Raw genomic sequence first — 22,354 nt, forward strand, 5'->3', positions numbered from 1 at the left:
TAGAAACCAAACAGTATTTATCTTTGGGAAGGGTTTTCCATTTCTACCAACAGATAACCAAAAAAAAGATTGGATTTTGGTGGGTTTTTTTTTTTCCATTTTAATCCACGAGAACTTCATAACTTCTTTTTTGTTTAAATACCTCCGCTTAACAAAAACTATTTAATATTGGAACTATTTGTGTTGGAAAATTCTCAAAGCGCAAGAAAACCACGCCACCTCACAACCTTAAAAATAAAATAGAATGAAATGAAATGAAATGAAAATGTTATTCTATATGTTGGCAAATTGAACACCAATAAAAAATAAATTTATAAAAAAATGAAATTAAATAAAATAAAATAAAAATGAAATGAAATAAAAATGAAATGAAGTAAAACAAAATAAATAAAATAAAATAAAATAAAATAAGTAAAATACATAAATAAAATAAAATAAAATAAGTACATAAATAAAATAAAATAAAATAAAATAAAATAAAATAAAATAAAATAAAATAAAATAAAATCACAGTGACTGTGCACATTAACTCTGGAGCCAGGATGCCCCCCAAGAAACCAGACTTCTCCATTTACTTCTGACTCACCTTCTTCAGTGCAAAATTGGCTTTTTGACTGTACCTCTCTCGCAAGTTTTTGGGAAAAGGAAATGGACTTATGGGCAAGGACATATTCATAAATAGATGCACACCGTATCCGGTCCATCCTGCTTCATCACATTGAGGTATCAGGTTATTACTTTTGGTTGCTCCTTTCGGATGCGGTACACAGGGTACCTTCCCCGGTCGGCCCACGGACCTGGAATTGTCTCCTTGCGTTAAAGGTGCTAAAGGTTCGGGAGGCCGGTGATTCGCATATGCAAATCGGTGGGGCGGGGCCTCGGGGCCAGGTGCGCGGCTACCTTCAGCGCCGGGCTGCACCTGTTCTCCCCCGTGAGCGACCCGGCGAGCAGATACCCCCTCCTCTAGGTAAGACTAGCTGCGGGGGGCGAGGTCCGGCAGGAACACCCGGACCCCCACCCCCACCCCCACCCCCACCCCCACCCCTCCTCCCCGCCCTCCCCAGTCTCCGGGTTGGGCTGCGCGGGCGGGGCGCGCTCTGCGCGGCAGCGGGCGGGTCGGGACCCGCCTGGATTCCATCGCGCGCCCCGGGACGGGCGGCCTGGCGCTGCGGCCCCTGCGCTCTCCCGCCTGCCGGGGTGAGGCTCGCCCCCCTAAACTGGGGAGACTCTCGCTCTCAGCCGTCTGCAAAGTCGAGTAAATGAGACCACGACTCTGGTAAAGGACCAGCATCCCCCTTGGTGACGCCCACGTGCACAGATCACAACTGAAAAGAAGCTTGGGCCCAGGGTTCTAAATCCCAATCCAAGAAGTAAGTCCATGGGAGAAGGACAATCATCATACGGTTACACTCATACCGGGAATATAAGAAATAGTGAAAAAGATTATAAGGGAAGGGAGGGGAACTGGGTGGGGGGAAAATTAGAGAAGGAGACAAACCATGAGAGACTCCTAACTCTGGGAAACACAAAGGGTTGTGGAAGGGGAGGTGGGGGGGGGGTGTAACTTGGTGACAGCACTGAGGAGGGCACTGGGTGGGATGAGCACTGGGTGGTATATGTTGGCAAATCGAACTTCAATAAAAACAAACAAACAAACAAACAAAAACAAGAATGGAAGGAAGAAAGGCCCCCGTGGGGAAAAAGAGAAGGGACTTTGAAGTGAAGAGGCCTGGGAGACTGAGGTCTCCCTTAATTGGGATTAAAGGAAAACACAAAAAAATAAAAATAAAAATAAAGGAAAACACAGCCGTACCTTACAGTGATATTTCTGGAGAGGAAACCTAATTCATCAAATAACACGTAGAACAGTTATTTGGCAAATCACTGCTGCTGCTGTCAATGTGCAAAACATGTGAGGATGTGGAGTGCTTAAACTTTGTAAAGGGCGAAGGAAGTATTTTCTACAAATACTCATACTGAGCTGTTTTGCCGCTACCAAGACTGGATGGAACACATTTGTATCTCCTAAGGCAAAAAGCTGTGTTTTTATGAAAGTACATATTCTAAATAGACCCAAACATAACTAACTTTCGAATATGTTTTTCTTCATACTGCCTTAGAAGGGGCAGAAATGGTCAAAAATACGAGGTTTGCTCAGTCATTATTGGTCAGAGATCATCAGTGGTTTCTCAAAGTTGGGTAATGGTAATTGTAATTCAAAGATAAATAGTCACATGAATTTAAATGAAATTTTTTACCTTGTGCTTTTTCTGAAGTGACCCTCTCTGAACTATGAGTGCCCAGCTGTATTCATTCTGGTTGAGTTTACTACATGTGCTTGCAGGACACAGATGGGAAAGAAGCTTTATTGAGCAACTACTATGTGCCTAGAACCAGATTGAGCAGTTCCTGAGATAACTTTGTGAGGTGGGTACAGTTATCCACATTTTATGAGCCAAATTCAGGAGGTTAGCAACTTGCTGCAATCGGGGTAGGACTAGAAGGAATTGAAGCTTCCAACTCCAAAGTTTCATTCTTTCCACCAAGCCACACTGGACACCACACACTCAAACCTGGAGAGAGGCGGGGGTGGGGAGAGCCTAAAGCTGGGAAAGTCTGCAGTAAGATGTCAACATTTTAAATAGCATATTCCATAATTAACAACTATTGACAAGTCATTTAAGTTCAGAGGAATAAATTGGAAGCCATTTGGCTAGGCTAGAGACATGACAAATGATAACAAGTATTAAAGGATGGTTTGGGGGAAAAGATAAAGTGATGACGGACACACAGATATAAATATGATCATGTGTTAGAGGTCTTGTTAACTCATCAATGAGGAAACTGGTAAGGCCATTACAACCTGGTCAAAGGAGAACCCCAAGAATGGGTATATTTATAGATCAGGAATATTGAAATAGAGGTAAAACTGGTCTTCTGTGAGGGTGGGGGCACAGGGCTGTCCCCTCATTGGATAGAATTCCTTTGCATGTCTGTAGACAAGAATTCTTTCATATTGCCATTGGTCACTACAATTTATATAGTTGTAAAATAACTCAAACTATGCAGGTTGTTTTTTTGTTTTTGCTTTTTTGTTTTTTTTTTTCCCCTGAAGCACAAATGTTTTCCTGCCTGAGTCCACATACCCCTTGCATCGGACTAGTTACCTACATGACATTTCTGTGGTTGGTCAGTTGACTTTCCCTATCAGCTGTCTACTGGTTTTATTCCTTGAGCCACACCTGAGACTAGATCGACCTAATCAAAGACATACAGAGAAGAAACAGCCTAGAAAAGGTGATTAATTCATCAGCAAATGTTTCACACCAGCCAAAAAGAATGATGCCATAGATGACAAAATGGAATCTGAAGTGTTTTAAAGATCTTGTATCTACTCTTGTGGTGGTTTTGACCAAAAGGAGAACTATTCTGGCCAGCGTGTTGAATAGGTAACCTAATTCATACTTTTTGAAGTTGTGTAGAAAGCTTCATTTCAGCAAAGGTTCTCTAGTGTTTGCTTTTGTCATGGTTTTTTGTTGTTGTTGTTTCTGTTTTGTTTTTGTTTTGTTTTGTTTTTTGTGGAGAGGGGGCTTATGAGTGGTTGGTAGGTAATAGGACTACTTCCCAGTTTTCTGAGATTCTAAGTCCCTTAATACAAACTTTGAGAAAAAACTAGATTATTTTAATTCTAACATTCAGGGAAAAAAATGTTTTTGGTATGTTTACCTCCCTGTCTGTGTTTCTTTCACAAAGATCTGTTTCTCTATTTTTTTTTTTTCTAATGAGATTCCAGAAGAGGGTGGCTGCGGAAGAGGTGTTGTAAGCCCTCAGAAGGGGGTGGGCTTTAGTGTATAAAGCCATTGCTCTTGACAGCTCAGTTCTGAAGGACTCCAGACTCCAAGGAGAGGGAGGGGTATTGTGACAGGGACTCCCAGCAGGGGACATCAGGAAGGAGCAGGAGTTGGATCTGAAGGCAGGAAACTGGACTCAGTTCTAGAGAGAAATAAACTCAGAACACGAAAGGCGCAGGTAACTCTGATTCTCTCTGTATTATTTCGAAGAATGTTACATGTGGCCAGACTTCCCAGTTTTGTTAGTTTGTCCTAGCTTTGATTTGTGGGCACAGTTTCTGTTCTAAATCTTCTAGGACAGACCCAGTTAGAGAGATGCTGTTCTGTTTTCACATCGTGCCATGTAGAATTTGGAAAACCCTTAGTGCTTCCAACAGTAAGAAAAGTCCAGGGCTGCATAAAGTCCCACACAGTGAATTGCTTTTAAGGAGTAGGGGATGGGGAGGTGGAATAGAATGGGGTTTGTTTTTGTTTTTGTTTTGCTTGAAGTAGAATTTACATAGAATATGAAGTATGGATTTTAAGTTTGAGCATCTATAAAGGTGTACACCCATGTATCTATGTCTCATCAAGATATAGGATATTCCATCATTCCAGAAAGTTCTCTCGTGCCCTACTACAGTCGGTTCCTCCCCTGTCTCCTACCCTGGGCAAATTCTTATCCAGTTTCCATCACAGCAGAGTAGTTCTGCTGGTTTTAGGACTTTACATACATTAATGGAATCACAGTTTTGTGTCTGGAGTCTTTGGCAGAGCATCACTCTTTAAATATTCACCCAAGTTTTGCAATAGTGCATTCCTTTTTATTGCTGATAAAAATCAGTATTCATTACTTAAATATATGATACTGTTTATTCGTTCCCTTCTTATTGGACATTTCAGTTGCTTCCTGTTTTTTTTTTTTCACCATTGTGAGTTTATGAATTTTCTTGACTAGAGTGCCAAATGGTTTTCCAAAGTGGTGTTGGTATCATTTTACTTTCCCACAAGCAGTGTGTACAAATTCTAAGTCGTTCCCAACATTTGGTTTGCTAGGTTTTTTGTGCTTAGGCATTCTAGCGGTTGTAGAGTGTTCTTGTGGTTTTCCTTTTCATTTTCCTAATGGTATCTCTTGATAAGCAGATAACGGTTTTTTGATAAAATCCAATTTATTGGTTTATTTTCTTTTGAGTCCTTTTTATCAGTTCAGTGACAGGGTTTTCAATGCCTATGTTCATAGTGATCTGTTTTCTTCTAGACGATACTTTTATGGTTCGTAGAGTTGATTGTGTCAGAACAGTTTTTGTGTATAAAGTGAGGTAGAGGTCAGGGAAATGCCCTTTAAATAAGATGAGGGCTAAAATACAATAGCTCTCTAGAAATTGGTGAAACCATCCTCTGATCCTGATTTTGCAATAGAGGACTGATAATTAAGCAATTCCCTGGAATGTGCCTCCCTCCAGCATCAGCGTACCTTGACTTACGCATACTGCAGCTCCTTGCTTTACATGGATGTTTCACTCAAAGTTCTAGTCTCTTCTATGTGAGCAGTAAGTAGTTTGAGAGGCATAACTAGCTGTTATACTCTGCTGTCCGTGACAAGCATATATTTCAGTTTTCAGTCATCAGACTTTGCTTCTGTCTGGTGAGGGGCTTGGCTCCAGCAGTGTTGAAAAACCTGAAAGGTGAGTTTTGGGAAAATGGAACAAATGCTGGCCATCACTCTGTTTTTAAAGGGGCCTTGGACCTTGGGGAGAAAACCCATTGCAAATGTTGTATCTCTTGACCAGCTGTCCAAGTCCTTTGCCATTTTGAGATGATGAGATTCATGATTATTTTAATTTACCAACCTGATGCTCTGTTATTTGAAACTGATGTTTTGACTGAAGTAAAGATTCTGGAGAATAGTGTGAAAATGAGACCAGCCCATTCTCAGATGCGGTTTGCATGGTCAGGCACCCTCTCTGAGATGACTGGAATGTTTAGTAGGGAGGATTGGACAGGAATTGGGTGGAGACTGGAGATTCCGGATAATTTTCTCCAGATTTATTAGCACCTCAATTACTTCTGGCAGTGTCTTCTAAACAAACATGGAAAAGGAGTTGATAAAAATGATTCCTTTCCACTGACTAGGTCCTGATACTCTAGGCTCTCTGGAACCTTTGGAAAACCAGGTTTGGGAATGGTCTTTGCTTTGACTACATCATCTTGTCCCCTGCATCAAGGAACCCACAGCTCTAAAGGCTTCCATTGTGGGAGGAGAATCCCATCTTCTCAGAGTGTGTGGAAGAATTTGGTCCCCAAAGGTCCCCCTAGCTAGAGAAGTCTACTCAGGTCTCAAGGAGAGAGAAGGCTCACCAACTTGTACCAGTTTCTACAGTTCTTGCTTTGTATTATTGTCTATTATTTATTATCATTGCCTATTCTGCACCAGTGTAAATATATACTTAGAAATATTTGTGACCACACTTACCAGTACATATGTATAGCCTATTGTTTAGGAAATAGGACACTGTCAGTGCTTGTGAGTTAGATAAGGTCCACATTGGCATGTGCCCAGTCTGGTTCTTCAGGGCATAGATGAGCAATGCATGAGAAAATATTTATGTGCACAAATATGGAAAAGGTTTAGTTCACACAATGAGTCTCTAAGTTAGTTAACTGAAGGAAATACAGCCAAGGGGATGGCTGTAGACTTCAGCAACCAGGAAATGTAGGTTCTAGGTTTACCTTGCAACTCAGTTCAAATGGGGATCCTGGCAACAATAAAAATAAAGTTTCCTTTTCCCTATACCATAGAATTATGATGATAAATGAATTTCTCCTGCAGCCAATATAAAAAAACTAGGCATTTCAGGGCTATTATAAATCAAAGAATACTTGTGATGATTATGAAAGCTATGCAGAATCATATGGAAAAGACATTGACCTGAAGCCAGTTGGAAAGATTTAAAGATGTAGTTAAAGAATGATAAAAATGGGAAAAAGTCAATAATATGCTAAGAATTGGAGTGAAAGAGGAGATGAAAACTTGAACTCTGATAGCAAGAGACTAGAAATGCTTAAAGAATGATAAAAATGGGGGAAAAAATCAATAATATGCTAAGACTTGGAGTGAAAGAGGAGATGAAAACTTGAACTCTGATAGCAAGAGACTAGAAATGCATAATAAGAATTTGTTCCAAGGAAGATAAAAACAAAAACAATGAGAAGCCACCCCAGCCCACCCCAGTCATAGCTGAAACACAAGTAAACCTTACATTTTTTAGGAGATGGAGATGAGTCTATGAGTGTCTTAAAACAAAGTTGGTTTAGATACACTAACCAGAGAAAAGGAAGCGGCACTAAAAATATGTGGCCTTCCAGAAATAAACTGCAGGTAAGGATTGAGAGAAGCGACCAGAGACTTGCTAAAAGGTCCCTGATGAATTTTAATGAAAAATCTCCATTATTTTCTTAGCCATCAAAAAGAGAACGGAACACATCATTTCCCAAGTAATTTAGATAGGTCACTTCCCAGTGCAAAGGTGTTTGTGTTCCCCAGAGCTTATGCAAGGTCGTATGGGGAGGCCAGCAGTGCACGTGGCCATTTATTACTGGGGCCATATGCGCTGCATGTGTGCAGGTGGTGTAACTGGGTCAGAAGTAGGTGCTCTCTAGACACTGGGCAGGCCAAGCAGGGAGACTGCACCCTGCCTGGGGCCACTGTTGCCTGGGAGTGAAGCAGAAGCTAATGCCCAGCGTTCTTTTCCTCCAGCTGCTCTTGTTGGCTACAGCTCTCCCTCCAAAGAGCTCTCCTACACCACCCAGCCGACCCACTGAGGTAAGCTCTGTGGTAAATCTAGTTACTGCTCCAAGTCTCCTCCAGAAGGAGCAGCTGATTCATTCAGCTTTCTGGTTGTTTCTGGCGTTTTCACTGTAGATTTCAAGTCATGATAGCACAATAAGCTGACTTTTGTTCGGAGAACATTCTTTTATTGTATTTTCTTTTGACCAACTGCCCATATAATGTTCTTGTGCCTTTTTAAAAATGGAGCACAAGAACATGTGCTCCATGTAATGGAGCATACGAGTAATAGGTGAGAATTACTACTACAGGAGCAACTTTTTAAGAGGATTGTCTTCTTTGGAAAGTACAGAAAGGGGGGAAAGATCAACATCTAACTTTCAGAAGTGTCAAGTCAGAAAATCCATCCAATTCATGTCCTTGAGTTAGAGTCAATGAAGTGAGGGAAGGTTTAGAGTACTTTCTAGGATGAGGATAATATTACAAGGTCAAAAATAATAATAAATGGAAAAGTAGCAAAAGGACAGTCTTTTCTAGAATGGTGCTTTGCCATGAAGCCTGGAGGCCCTCCCAGACGGAACAGGTATCCTATGATGACCCTAATAGGTGTGCTTAGGAGAGACGTGAGTAAATATTCAATCCTATATATTCCTCTGCAACTTCTTTTTTCTTTTCTTTTTTTCCTAGAGAGCTAGAAAGAGAGTGTGTGTCAATGGGGGGAGAGGGAGAGAAAGAGTCTTAAGCAGGCTCCACAGCCAGTGTAGAGGCAGATGCAGGGCTCGATCTCACAACCCTGAGATCATGACCTAAGCTGAAATCAGGATTTGGATACTTAACCGACTGAGCCATCCAGGCACCACTTTCCTCTGCAATTTCTAACTCCATGACTGTGTCCCAGAGAAAGACATGATTTATGATGCGACCATTTTTGTATATTTTTATATTGATAATCCAAACAAAGCTCAGAAAAAAACATAGCCTGATTCTGCAGTGCATTTTGATTCTTAATATATTTTATCTGCAAACAGGACATTTAAAAAAATCCTGTTTGCAACCCACTAAATTTTGTTGACACTTACAATCTGAAAAACATTATTCTAAAATAAAGGGGAATTGGATGCTTGAGGGTCTGACCAGGCACTCTCAACACAGAGGAAAGATTACTGAACTTGGAATTGGAAAAACTGAGTTCAAATCCGGGTGAAAACCTGCACACATAATACTGCCTGTGGCCCTCAATTTCCTCATCCAAAAAATGAGGAAATACCATCTTCTCTATCTACCTACCTCACAAAACTGTCAAGGAAAAAATAATTTTCAAATGTAGAAATTATGGATTGTGTAATTTGATTATCATCGTTATAGTCATGTGACAGATAAGAGTAGCATCTCCTCAATAAGATAAAAATAAAAAGTGATGATCAATGCTTCCAAGCTTCATGACCCCATTAGCCAGAGGTTTCTCTAGTAGGGAGAGAATGATTTGGGCAGGGATTGTTGGGTTGGAAACCTAGAGGCCATGCTGACGGTGCCTATGGGATGGCTGGTGAGGAAAATGTCCAGGAGGTGGGAATGGTGCCAGAGAAGTTGGACCCATCTACTCATCTGCGTAGAGGGAAGGCATAAACCTGGCACCAACAGACCTGACCCTGACCTCAATCTTAACCTTGCCTAGCTGAGTGCCCATGAGCTTTGAGGAGGCTCCGTTCCCATGTCTGAGAAATTGGGGACATTTTAGATACATATAAAAAATATGTAATTACCATCGATCCTTGAACAACATAGAGATTAGTGATGCCAACCCCTGCACGGTTGAAAATCCACATTTAAAAAAAAAAAAAAAAAAAAGAAAATCCACATTTGTCTTTTGACTCCCCCAAAACTTAACTACTAATCACCTACTGTTGACCAGAAGCCTACTGATAACAGTTAATTAACACATATTTCATATGTTATATGCATTATATACTGTATTCTTCCAATAAAATAAGCTAGAGAAGAAAATCATAAGGAAGAGAAAACAGATTTATAGTACTGTACTGTATTTATCCAGAAAAAAATCCACCTATAAGGGGACCCATGCAATTCACACCTGTTGGTCAAAGGTCAACTATATGTAATATTAAATATGATAAATATATTATTATATCATATAATTATATTCATATTTATTTAATAGAACCATATTTAATAATTTTAATTATTTAAATAATAGTCTCTGTATATATTCTGTAAGATATATAATTATAGGTAAATATATATAATTAGGATTGTTCTAAGGATCAGAGACAATAACGTTATACAGTAACTAATACAGTACTTGGTGTAAGGCAGGAGCCAAGCCGACAATAGCTGATAGGTTGCTCTCATTTTATCTGTGTGAGTTGGCAGGATCTTTCACAAGTAAGAAAAAAAATTACTGCCTTCAGAGAGTGGGTGAAAGGCCATGCTGAGCTGGAGAATTTCAGATACCCGTGTGCCAGTAACTAAAGAAGCCAGACCCGTGGTATTTATTCAGTGCTAGACACAGACACTCCAGGGCACCTACAGGAAAAGGTTTTCAGCTAACTGGGCCAGAATGGGTCACAGACAGGGAGTGATGTGTGCACATGAAGAGGTTAGTGGGTTGGGGCTGACGGTCTGAGACATCTACCCAAAACATCAGAGTCACCTGAGGATCTTTCCATCACCTGACCTGGACTCTTCAGGGCCTAGAGAACCAGAAAAGAATTTCAGGGCTGCATGTCTACGTGTAATTTTGCAAAAGCTCCCTGGACAATTTCCATCCACTTCCCTCTCCACCCTGTTAAGATCCAAGGCCGTGGCATGGAGCCAGTTTGTCCAGAGGGTGAGAGAGGGACAAGTGGTCCTTGGGCATCATGTGTCAGAATCACACTCTGCATGAATGCAGACTGCCTGGCCCCCATACCTACTGAACCACACGTTAGGGATGGAGTCGGGGAGCCCATATTTCTCCAAGTTCCCAGGGGATCTGATACATAAGTCAAGTCCACACAGAGTAAGGATTAGGAAATGAGGCAAGTGCTAGATGCCTAGGAGACCTCGGGTCGGGGCAGCTGAAAGAACAGCCAAATATTTGCCAGTGTAGAAGTCTCCCAGAAGGCAGCGACAAGGGCTGGAGCCCTGCAGGAGGAAGAAGAGACACCAAGCAAGACATGGCCTCAGAAAGGGTCTGGTTGCTCCTGCTGTTGTCTGGACTAAAGGATTCCTGCTAATGTTGGGTTAGATGTCTTCTCTTATTTCCTCTAGCAGAAAACCTAGCTTTGGAGCATGTGTTTGTTTCTGTGGGGAGGAGGCTAGAAAAGGAGTGAGGAAAGGAAGCCCAGTATATCCTAGGATACAGGTGTGAGGCCCCCAGATATTTCCCGGTTGTTTGCAGCTAAGGCCAGACACATTCTCTCATTTTCTCCTCATTAAGCCAGAATCACTGTGGATCCTCCAACATGAAGAGAGGAAAGGGAAGAGAAGTGCCATGTGTTTGAGCAGCGGTGCTATGCCCAACATGGCACCAGGTCCTTTCCAGATATCAGTCAAGGCACTCGGTACTCACAGAAAGCCTACACAGTTAACGTCATTACCCCCTTTTACAGATGCACAACTGAACTGCAAGGCATTTGTAGAGTTAAGGGCCTCCCTGGCCTTCTCCTGATGCAGCCAGCAGTACACTCTGGAAATGCAAACAAAGCTTTACTAGCTCTCAGCGGTGAAGTTTGACCTTCATCCTCTTCCTTCTGCAAGACCTACCCACCTCCCTAGCCCCTAGCAAAGTTCGTCTTCCTGGATACCTGGAATTGCACCCAGTGACTTGCTCTGCTGGAGTGAGCATCACTTTCCCTCTCTTGGGCCCACTTTCAAACTATAATTGGTTCTATGTAGTTAGTCATAATCTTTAGGGTGAATGTGTTCATGAAAATACTTTCTTCCCTCACTGCGAGGAAAGGTTGTCATTAGGGCTACCAGAATGAGGCAGAGTGGAGCAGGGAAAGGGATCCAGATGGACATCAGAGATATGTGGATTCAGATCTTGACTGGGTGGTTTGAAGCCAGTTGTAGGATACCTTGGATGTCCCATATGCTCACCTGGGAATTTGGGAAAGTGGTATATATTTTTACAGTTATTATTAGGAGTTAATAAACTAGATAATATACAGAAAAGCATCATACAGCAAGTCAGTTTCCCCATCCAAGGCTTCCAAAAATGTGGACACTTTGTAAGTAGACTGGATCCCCAATATGAAGGAATCAGAGGGGATTTTCCTGTGGCAGATTCACCATTGGACTTCTTGTCTGAAGTTTGAATTTCAAGCAATTACACTTGTGGCTTCGAAACAAAGCATGAACTATTATTAATCAGCTCCCTGCCCCCACTGAGTGGTGTGAAGTTGCAGACCAATGGAAGAAATGGGCCCAATCTTAATGAAGAGCAGAGTAGCAACCTACAAACTGGTGCCTTTCGTTCCCAACACAGACTAAGCATCAGTCTCGAACAGAGGGGAAATAGGACAAAATGGCCAGTCGATTCTTCATCTGGCTTAATTTTTTTTTAACTGAGAAATTATAAATTCTCAGATTAGAGACACCTAACAAAAGTATTTTGGATGGGTACTATGTGTCAAGCAACCACAAAAGTAAGGGATGGTCTAATGGGGAGATAAATGTGTAAATAAACAGGCCATTCAGTGTTTTAAAGATTTCAGGGTCACAATACAAAATACTATGGCAGATGAATTAATAGTAACTTGAGGGATGTCTGGGTGGCTCAGCGATTGAATGTCTGCCTTCAGCTCAGTGCGTGATCCTGGAGACCAGGGATCGAGTCCCACATCAGGCTCCCTATATGGAGCCTACTTCTCCCTCTGCCTGTGTCTCTGCCTCTCTCTCTGTGTCTGTCGTGAATAAATAAAATCTTAAAAGAAATAGTAACTTGAGCCACTAAATCTTGTGAAGTTGGATTTGACCTCCTAGAAGTATGTCACCTACCACATGAACACCAGTAATGCACCAGCCCGTGTTGTACTTCCTTTCAAGCATTAATTAACCCATGTTTACCATTTATCAGGAACTACTCATTACCTCATTACAGAGGATGAGAAGATTTGGATATGTTTATGCTGGAGAGCACTAAGGGGGCGTAACCTGTCCCAGCAATAATGAGTAAGAAGCCTGTTGACTAACGAGGGTTTGACCGGCGCACCTAAGGAATATGTGAAGACACTTATGAATCATTCACCTTCCCATTTCAGCTGCAGACAGAGGAAACTTTATCCTTCCACACAACATTTAGAAACACGTTTCTCGTTATATCCAAGATGCCAAAAGTAATTAAATGTCAGCTAATTTTGACTCTGTTTCCATTTGATCAGCCATGGATTGTTTCAAAACTTTGTCAAGTCATTCCTGGATTTATCCTACTGTGATCCTGTGCTTATTTGGATTTTTCTCCATGATGAGACCCTCAGAACCCTTCCTTATCCCGTATTTATCTGGACCAGATAAAAACCTGACCAGCTCAGAGGTAAATTAATATACATCCATACATATCTTAACATGGTTTAATTTTACAGGATTTGAACAAGATGTGGGGTTAGGGCTTCATCACACTTGAGATATTAACGCACTAACCTTGGTGATCCATTTTCATAGTATTTGTCATTTAATACAATGATTCAAACTAGTCTTCCCTCCTCACACTTGTAAAAATGGGAAACCTCAGCATATTAAAGTCCAATACATATTTTAACTTTTATGGAGCTCTACCATTAGTCTTAACACAAGGTAATTTTCAGGGCTCCATCGATTCTGTTATACTAACGTAATCCTAACGTAAAATCTCTGCCAGGCACAGGGTCTAGTCCTAATAAACTTTTAGATGACTGAGGTATAAGCAGGATCTGATAAAGAACCACATCATTTTTTTAGAACACTTACTCAGTTGTGAAAAACTGTTTACCAGCCAGTGAGACTTAACAGCTTTATCTCTCAGCTCTATCTTCCCCTGAAGGCCAAATTGTCTTAAAAGATCCACCTCCTTTTTTAATAATAAGTGCAACAAGAAAAGGCACTCACCCACCTGGAGAATTACCCTGCTCTGGTTTTATAATCTCCAGCCATAGCCACGAAGACACTACAGAGTGTGTGCCTTCACCTAGAAGGCTAAGCGATGCTAGTTAATTTGGTGATGAGGTGCTACGGACAGAAAAGCAAGCGTGTTGTGTGGTGATGTAAAATCACTTTGCGACAACTCTGTTTCCAATTTTTTTCCAGATGGAAGCCGATCACAATCGAGACAAAACAAAGGACAAATACAGGTCCTAAATCAGCCAGTGAACCAACTGGGGTCTGCTTCTGTGACCACTATAGACCAGTTTGCTTACCTATGCCCAGAGGTGCCACTCAGTCCCACTAGCCTTTGCAATCACTCTGCTGTCTACAGCAGTGGCACAGAACAGAACAAATGCAGGTGTGGTGTGACAGTGCTGCCACTGCACCCATCCTGCCCCAGAGATCAACCCCTTCGGTCCTTCCTTCCTAGGAATGATCACTGCGGTCCTTTGCATTTCTGACGATAGCCATGAGATACCCACATCAAATGAGGACAGAATTGAGTAAGCAGAGGTTAACCAGTAGAATTGGGAGGGGAAAAGCTTTGGGAGATTTGGCCAGGAAGATAATGCAATGCATGACTTGTTCCCACTTTGCAATTTTGCAAGGTTCTTTATTCTTTTCTGTCCTCACATGTGTTCATTAGACTGTGGACATTTCTGACATGGTGATGGATCAAATAAACATAAAGTTTGTTGGAGTCTTCTAACATTGTAGCCCCTTTGTCTAATGTTAAAATCTTTGAACAAAAGAGGAATGGTATTTTTTTTAAGAGACTAAAAACCGCAGGAGTGTCTGTTGAATAATTTTTAACTACTTTAACTCAAATGTACATACTATTTAGCTTTAAGAGAGTTCAGATTGCACATTAAGCAAATATATTCTTCTGTTGGGATGCATATAAATTTATAAATTGGTTTTATTTTGAAGAAGGGGGAGGACCTCTTTTTTCCTTGAAAATCCATTTTCTTGGGGCCCCTGGATGGCTCAGTCAGTTGAGTGTCTGCCTTCAACCCAGGTCATGATCTCAGGGTCCTGGGATCGAGTGCCGTGTTGGGCTGTCTGCTCAGCAGGGAGTATGCTTCTTCCTCTCCCTCTCCCTCTGTGTGCTGTCTCAAATAAATAAATAATCTTAAGAAAGAAGAAAGAAAGAAAGAAAGAAAGAAAGAAAGAAAGAAAGAAAGAAAGAAAAGAAAGAAAGAAAGAAAATCAGTTTTCACTTATGCTTTTCCATAATATGAAGAATATCTTATCCAATTGGATGCAGAGTTTGATATTGGGCAAGCCACCTACACCTTAGTAATGTACTACGTAAAAAGGTATCTCTTTCACCTCCTGGTGCTTCATGGTCACATGATCCATTTTTCAACCTCACAGATCACAAACGAGATCTTACCAATTTGGACATACTCTTATCTGGTGCTGCTGCTCCCCGTGTTCATCCTCACTGACTATGTCCGCTACAAGCCAGTCATCATCCTGCAAGGGATCAGCTTCATCATCACCTGGCTGCTGCTCTTGTTTGGCCAGGGAGTGAAGACCATGCAGGTTGTAGAGTTCTTCTATGGGATGGTGACTGCCACCGAGGTGGCCTACTATGCCTACATTTACAGCGTAGTCAGCCCAGAGCACTACCAGAAAGTGAGTGGCTACTGCAGGAGCATCACACTGGTGGCCTACACAGTGGCCTCCGTGCTGGCCCAGCTCCTGGTGTCCCTGGCCAACATATCGTACTTTTATCTCAATGTCATATCATTGGCCTCTGTCTGTGTGGCCTTTCTTTTTTCACTTTTCCTACCAATGCCTAAGAAGAGCATGTTTTTTCATGCAAAACCCAACAAAGAGGTACAGAAGCCATCAAACAAAAATACAGAGTCAGATGAACCTTCCAAAGTTACCACACAAGATGGCGAAGAGATACCCACTTCAGAAATACCTACCATTTCAGGGAACCTGGATGGTGCTCCGGTGATTAGCCCAATGCCTAAAAATTTGATTTTGAGTGTTTTTGTGCAGTGGTTCCAAGATTTGAAGGAATGCTACTCCTCAAAGCATCTTTTTTACTGGTCCCTCTGGTGGGCCTTCTCTACAGCAGGTTTTAACCAAATTTTGAACTATGTTCAAATCCTGTGGGATTACAAGGCACCATCCCACAGTTCTTTTATCTATAATGGGGCAGTAGAAGCTATTGCAACCTTTGGAGGTAAGCAAACATTGATTTATCTTCCCTTGATGGGCTACCCCCATTATGTTTTTGTCTTTGTTGCTAAACTCCATGGTGGTAAGCTAATTCTGTAAGAAGGCATATTAACCTTTATTTTTAATGGAAGGCACTGGAAGAAAGAAAAAGAGGACCATGACATTTGTATGTAATGTGGTAGAGTTATGGCAAGTAACTCAAGAGCTCTGGATTAAGCACCAAATGATTAAATTTTAGGCAAACTCCTAAGATTCCAATTCATCATTAGGAAAGGGGTCGGGATCCCTGGGTGGCGCAGCAGTTTAGCGCCTGCCTTTGGCCCAGGGCGCGATCCTGGAGACCCGGGATCGAATCCCACGTCGGGCTCCCGGTGCATGGAGCCTGCTTCTCCCTCTGCCTATGTCTCTGCCTCTCTCTCTCTCTCTGTGACTATCATAAATAAATAAAAATTAAAAAAAAAAAGGAAAGGGGTTAATAATACCCCTTCTTCTTTCAGGTTGTTTTTTTATATACAAAGAAAAATACTCACCTTATATATAAGTAAGGAGTTTTCATTATTTTAGTAAAATAGATTGAACCCTCAAGCCTTCCAGATTACCACTAGAAGATTTGATTTAACTAGTGCCGACCATTAGCAATCTTAGGTTCTACACTAAAAAGTTTTAAAATGGGGGGATCCCTGGGTGGCTCAGCGGTTTAGCCCCTGCCTTCAGCCCAGGGCAAGATCCTAGAGTCCTGGGATCGAGTCCCACATCAGGCTCCCTGCATGGAGCCTGCTTCTCCCTCTGCCTGTGTCTCTGTCTCTGTCTCTGTCTCTCTCTCTCTCTCTCTCTCGAATAAATAAATAAAATCTTTAAAAAAAAGTTCTAAAAAAAAGCTTTCTTAAGAGATTTAAGTGAGATGTGGAATGTATGCAAGAGTCAGGATTCTAATACCAGAAGGAAATCTGCCTTTGAAGTTTACTCTACAATAAATATTTATATCCTGGTAAGTGGAAACTTAAATTCAACTGAGACTTTAAAGATATTTTCTAGGAAGTAGGAGATTTCCACACCCTCATTTACAAAAAATTCAGAAAACTCAAGGGGCGTCCATTCCCTTATTGTCTGTCTTTTGGGAGGCTTCACCTTTACTCCTGCACACCAGGACTGCTCTGGACTTGGTTCACTGAAATTATGAAATTATTTCTTCTACATTCCAAATTCTGGGAGGGTGGGGTGAAAGAATGGTATTTCCTTTGTAGCACTGGTTCTTTCCTGGATCACACATGGAAAAGTTCATCAAACATCAGTAACTTGAAACATAAGTACCTTTTATTTTGCTAAAAAGAACTATAAATGCTAACCCTAATGACTGCCAATTATTCAGTCTCTTAAACTCTGTAAGTCAATATTGAGTTCACTGAAAACCTCAAGTAAATGGGTTAGATCTCAAAGACACTGAGATGGACACCAGAAGTTTAAGATTACTAATAAAGACTAAAATTTTCTATCCAGGGCAACATATCTGTTACCTATTGAAAAAAACTACGATAAACAACCAATGAGAAAGGCAAGTAGGGACGGGCCAGGTATACTATCAGAGCAGCCCTTTCACTCTTCTCTATTCCTGCTCCTCACATGTTGTAGCAAGTGACTGGGTTTATGGATCGTTTCTCCCCACGCTGCTGTGGTAAAGAACTTTCGGGCCTCTCCACATGGCACAGTGCATGGCATGTAATGGATATTAATTAAAAGCGTGGCAACTACCTGATTGAAAGAGGAGGAGGCAAAGAGAGAAGCCAACAGAAAACATGGTTGAGAAAAAGATAAATCCACATGCTATTTTTGTGAAATCCATACATTCATCATGTACATTTGCCTAAGACTTGACTTTTTAAAGAGAGCACGGCAAAAAATAAATAAATAAATAAATAAATAAATAAATAAGAGTAAATAGAGTACGGTGGCATATCCCATGTGCACAGTCAATGTGTTGGATCTCCCTTAATGTTTCTTTCTCAGGGGCCGTGACTGCCTTTGCAGTGGGCTATGTGAAAGTCAACTGGGATCTTCTGGGAGAGTTGGCTCTAGCGATCTTCTCCATCATCAATGCAGGCTCTCTGTTTCTCATGCATTACACAACTGACATCTGGGCATGCTATGCTGGCTACCTGATATTCAAGTCCAGCTATATGCTTCTTATAACCATAGCAGTGTAAGTATTACCAATCATTTCTCTCCACTCCTAAACCCACACCATGTTCTCTCTTCTGTAGCATTTCTGTAGTTCTTTGCAGAACTTCAGAAGTATTTTCATCAATAGCAATATTAAATGTTGGCTACATATTAAATTGGGCACAATGAAGCCATGTTTTCATTTAACTATTTGCCCTCTGAATGTTGCTGAGATAAGTCATCAGAAAAAAAAAGTTCTATGGGTTCATGAACCAAAAGCAAAGATACACTGTCGGGTTGTGATTTTTATTTCAAGTTTTTTGCCATAACGAGGCAGGGTGCAATCTGCTTCTGAATGATTACGTTTAGGTTTCATCACTAATTTCATTTAGTTGTTTGTGTAATTCCAGACATATACATTTGTGTGAAGCAAAACAGACTCAGCGGGTTATAAAAACTTGGATATTGAAAAAAGTGGATGCAACGATTACAAGAAACTAGCTCAGAAATCAGTTTTTAACAATGAAAAATGTTTTGTTTCATATAGAAGTGCAGAGAAAGCTGACTACAGGAAATGTGCTTTGATATTAATCAAAAGAGATAAGAAATATTTGAATTTCAAATCACATGAAAGAAATAGAGCCAGAAGCTTTATTAAGTTCTGAGGTTTAATGTGTGAAAAATGTTTGATAAGGAATCGACAAACCACAGAAATATGAGCAGCTTGGGAAAAGATCATGAAAGAGAATAAGGTTGTTTACCTTTTTTAGTGGAAATATGTCAGTTTAACAAATCAAACTCATGTCTCTTAAGTTTCTTCTTTTTAATTCAAGGACATTGTTAAGGTAGGATTACATTACTTCTTCTCATTTTAAGAATCTTCAGAACCAAAAGCCTTTTACCCTTGTTCCACAGAACAGCTCTAGATAACATACATTTGCCAGTCATTCATTAGTTATAAGGTGTCAAAACCTATGTAATTATTAGAATAAATTATTTATAGATTCACTCAATTATACAACCAATCATGATCTGGATCTTCCTAAAAATAAATAACTCACCCACCAAAATTTGAAACTGTTGATACAATTGACAGTAAAAAGAATAACTCTCCAAATGATTCCACGAATTGGACATTGCTTGCATTTTCATAAAAATTCACTGTGAAAGAGTATCTATAATCAGAAACCATCAAATATTCTCAGGTTATGAAGACTCAGAACATTTAGGTTCAATTTCTGGAAGCATTAAATTGAAGAGGAGAAATTGTGCCATATTTCCTTTAACTGGTGTTTTCATTCAGCCTTCAACTGTATTGTATTTTTTTAATTCCCTTTCTTTGCTCTGCCTGTTTGTCTAAACTGGAAGAGATTTAGACAAAAAGGGCTGATAGCAAGACACTGCTTTGATCTCCATTTCTTATTTTCTGTCTTTTAAGGGTAAGGATCCCATGTATATTTTGTTAAAGAATGTAATTCAACATTTAATGATAGATTTCAGATCGCGGTTAATCTGAGTGTGGAACGCTATGCCTTGGTGTTTGGAATGAACACCTTCATGGCCCTGGTGATCCAGACCATTATGACAGTGATCGTAGTAGATCAGAAAGGACTCAACCTGCCAATCAACATTCAGGTAAGTAGTTTCCTACTCAGGCAGTTGGGGGAATGTGGAATAACTAGGTAATCTGAAAGGTTTTTTCAACCTCACCACAAGCAGTATTTAATTTCTTGAATTGCTTAGTTGAGCAAAATTTTAAATAAGCAATTCCTTCCTTATCATATCGTAACACACCAAGTAGGTTTTCAGCAATAACCATACTCCATAACATTTGCCGGTGGCTACTAACATGTCATCAATGCCACTCTGGCCATTGTGTCCCCTCTATGTCTGCTCTTCCTCCTGCCATCATATTCGTTCCAAGGTTTAGGGGATTTGACTAGAAGTGGTACATGACTGCAGAGCTCAACTCCTTTTCCCTACTCCACTGAGGACCTTGAAATAACCCCATTTAACATTTTACATATGGATCTGGGAAAGGAGGGGATAGTTATGTAAGAAGTAACCTCATTATCTAAAATTCATTCCTAGCATTCACTAAATTCATTCACTATCCTGTAGACATAAACACACGGATCAGTGGAATTTAGTGTTTTTTTCACTATTGTTGGTGTTAGCTAGGGTGTGAACCCAAGCAACCTTGGCTCTAGAGCCCACATTCTTAGTTACTGAATTTCTTACATTTTTATAGCTGATTCTTCTAAGATAGAAGAAGAAAGTATTGTGCATATCCTGGGTCTTAGTTATCCCATAATCCAAGCAAATCATTATCATCACTGTGTATTATCAGTGACATAGTCATATTTTATGTGTGTCTAATTACCTCTGTGTGTTTTTCTCTAGTTTTTAGTTTATGGGAGTTATTTTGCAGTTATTGCTGGCATTTTTCTAATGAGAAGCATGTACATCATCTACTCAACCAAATGCCAAAAGCAAGCACAGAGACCAGCTACAAGTCAGAATCCAGATGAGCCCCACCCAGAGGGGCTAAGGAATGTCATTACAGGAACAAAGCTCTAACCTTATGGCAGCCACTGCATCCATTGGGCAAGGATCCTCCTGGTCATAAAGTTACTGAGTTCCACAAATTGGTACACTTCCTAAGTCTGGTTTTCAACAAACCTTTTCAAAACCACAACAAAATCTCAGTTTTAGACTGGCTACTATGTGTCCATCTGTATGCAGTCAACAAGGCCCATCATCTCGATCAAATAGCTTGTGTTGGGGACCCCAGTGAGTAGCAAGAACTGAGAAATTCTGGTTTTGATTACTCACTAGGACATACAAATGGCATGGAAATAAACTATGAGAAAACACCAGTCTTCCTGGAGTTGAAGTTCTCCATTCATAAACAGAAATACTAACTGGACCAACCCCTTTGCTAGGTTTAAATATTTGTTTTATTTTACCAAAACAGACAAGAGATGGGACATTTTTTGTCACATAGTTATTTTCCTTCTTTTATCAAGTATATTTCTATATAACTTGCAGTTTTCTGAGAGAATCTCCAGGTCTGGTCCAGTTTCTAAGGACCCCTCTTCAATCCTGGTAACATGGCATTGTTCACAAACTACTATTTGATAATATCACCATTTGATTTTGTCATGATTACTTTTTACTTTGTGTTATTCTGAGTGTTGTTGAAATTCTATCTCAGGAATAGCCCCAGACATTCCTGTGTGTCCACAGAATGACATTCAAGTCAATTCCTGGTGGCCTAGGAGAGGAAGTGAGCTTTCTCCCTACCATGACTCCAGATAGGTCATGATATGTCAGTTTGATCTCTGTCTAAAACAGAAAAATGTAAGTAGAAATTTCCAGGAATTTCTTTTTTTTTATTTTTTATTTTTTAAATAATGAATTTATTTATTGGTGTTCAATTTGCCAACACACAGAATAACACCCAGTGCTCATCCCGTCAAGTGCCCCCCTAAGTGCCCGTCACCCATTCACCCCCACCCCCCGCCCTCCTCCCTTTCCACCTGAAAATATTTGTAAATAAAAAAAATAATGATGGGGCCAGCAGCGAGGGGGACATCTAATTTTTAAGTGGCAGAGATTGTCCTACATAAAATACTGTGTGCAAAAATATTAAATTGTCTTTCTAAATTCTTGATGAATTGTGCTAAGAATCATCTGTGCTTGTATGCCCTTTGAAACCTCAATAGAAGACACATGGAATAATCTGCCATGGAAATAAAGAAAGCCGGTTCAAGATTTGTGTTTCACATATACTTTTCTCCAAATTCTAAAATTCGATCACTGGACTGAAAATAAAACTCAGCCCCAAAGCCAACACCTACTAAGTAGGGAAAACTAGTGACATTACTACTTATATCAAAACCAAGGTGGGATTCCTTGGTGGTGCAGCGGTTTAGCGCCTGCCTTTGGCCCAGGGCGCGATCCTGGAGACCTGGGATCGAATCCCATGTCGGGCTCCCGGTGCATGGAGACTGCTTCTGCCTCTGCCTGTGTCTCTGCCTCTCTCTCATCTCTCTCTGTGTGACTATCATAAATAAATAAATAAAAATAAATTTTAAAAAAAAAACAAGGAAAAGATAATCGCTATTATTCTCCTTATTTAATTTATTGTACTAGAGGTATAAGCCAACACAATTAGACAAGGAGAGAGAGAGAGAGAGAGAGAGAGAGAAATTAAAAATTGTAAAAGAGGAGGCAAAACTATCATTATTCTAGA

General features: G+C 40.5%; 1 protein-coding gene across 9 annotated transcripts; it reads left to right on the forward strand.

Moving 5' to 3' along the window:
* The first annotated feature begins 864 nt into the window (after positions 1 to 864).
* On the forward strand, positions 865 to 21,873 carry SLC19A3 (solute carrier family 19 member 3). Of its 9 annotated transcripts, XM_041765065.1 has the most exons (9): positions 865 to 967; positions 1,240 to 1,370; positions 2,277 to 2,427; positions 7,588 to 7,653; positions 13,002 to 13,153; positions 15,118 to 15,943; positions 17,944 to 18,136; positions 19,590 to 19,731; positions 20,500 to 21,873. In XM_041765065.1, exons 5-9 carry the CDS (start codon positions 13,004 to 13,006, stop codon positions 20,674 to 20,676), a joined length of 1,488 nt encoding a protein of 495 aa, XP_041620999.1. In that variant the 5' UTR covers positions 865 to 967; positions 1,240 to 1,370; positions 2,277 to 2,427; positions 7,588 to 7,653; positions 13,002 to 13,003; the 3' UTR covers positions 20,677 to 21,873. The 9 variants fall into 9 exon arrangements, with proteins under 9 accessions (XP_041620999.1, XP_041621004.1, XP_041621007.1 ...); XM_041765070.1 differs by lacking the exon at positions 1,240 to 1,370 and having other exon boundaries at positions 894 to 967; positions 2,345 to 2,427; XM_041765064.1 differs by lacking the exon at positions 865 to 967 and having other exon boundaries at positions 1,059 to 1,370.
* Positions 21,874 to 22,354: the final 481 nt, after the last annotated feature.

The sequence above is a fragment of the Vulpes lagopus genome, chromosome 8, assembly GCF_018345385.1.
Source record: "Vulpes lagopus strain Blue_001 chromosome 8, ASM1834538v1, whole genome shotgun sequence".
Lineage (NCBI taxonomy): Eukaryota > Metazoa > Chordata > Mammalia > Carnivora > Canidae > Vulpes > Vulpes lagopus.

What these genes read in the sequence shown, in the direction of transcription:
- SLC19A3 (XM_041765065.1), top strand. Translation starts at nt 13,004, where the DNA reads ATGGATTGTTTCAAAACTTTGTCAAGTCATTCCTGGATTTATCCTACT. An exon ending in AAAACCTGACCAGCTCAGAG is followed by an intron (nt 13,154 to 15,117) that starts GTAAATTAATAT and finishes TCAACCTCACAG; the next exon opens with ATCACAAACGAGATCTTACC. An exon ending in AGCTATTGCAACCTTTGGAG is followed by an intron (nt 15,944 to 17,943) that starts GTAAGCAAACAT and finishes TTTCTTTCTCAG; the next exon opens with GGGCCGTGACTGCCTTTGCA.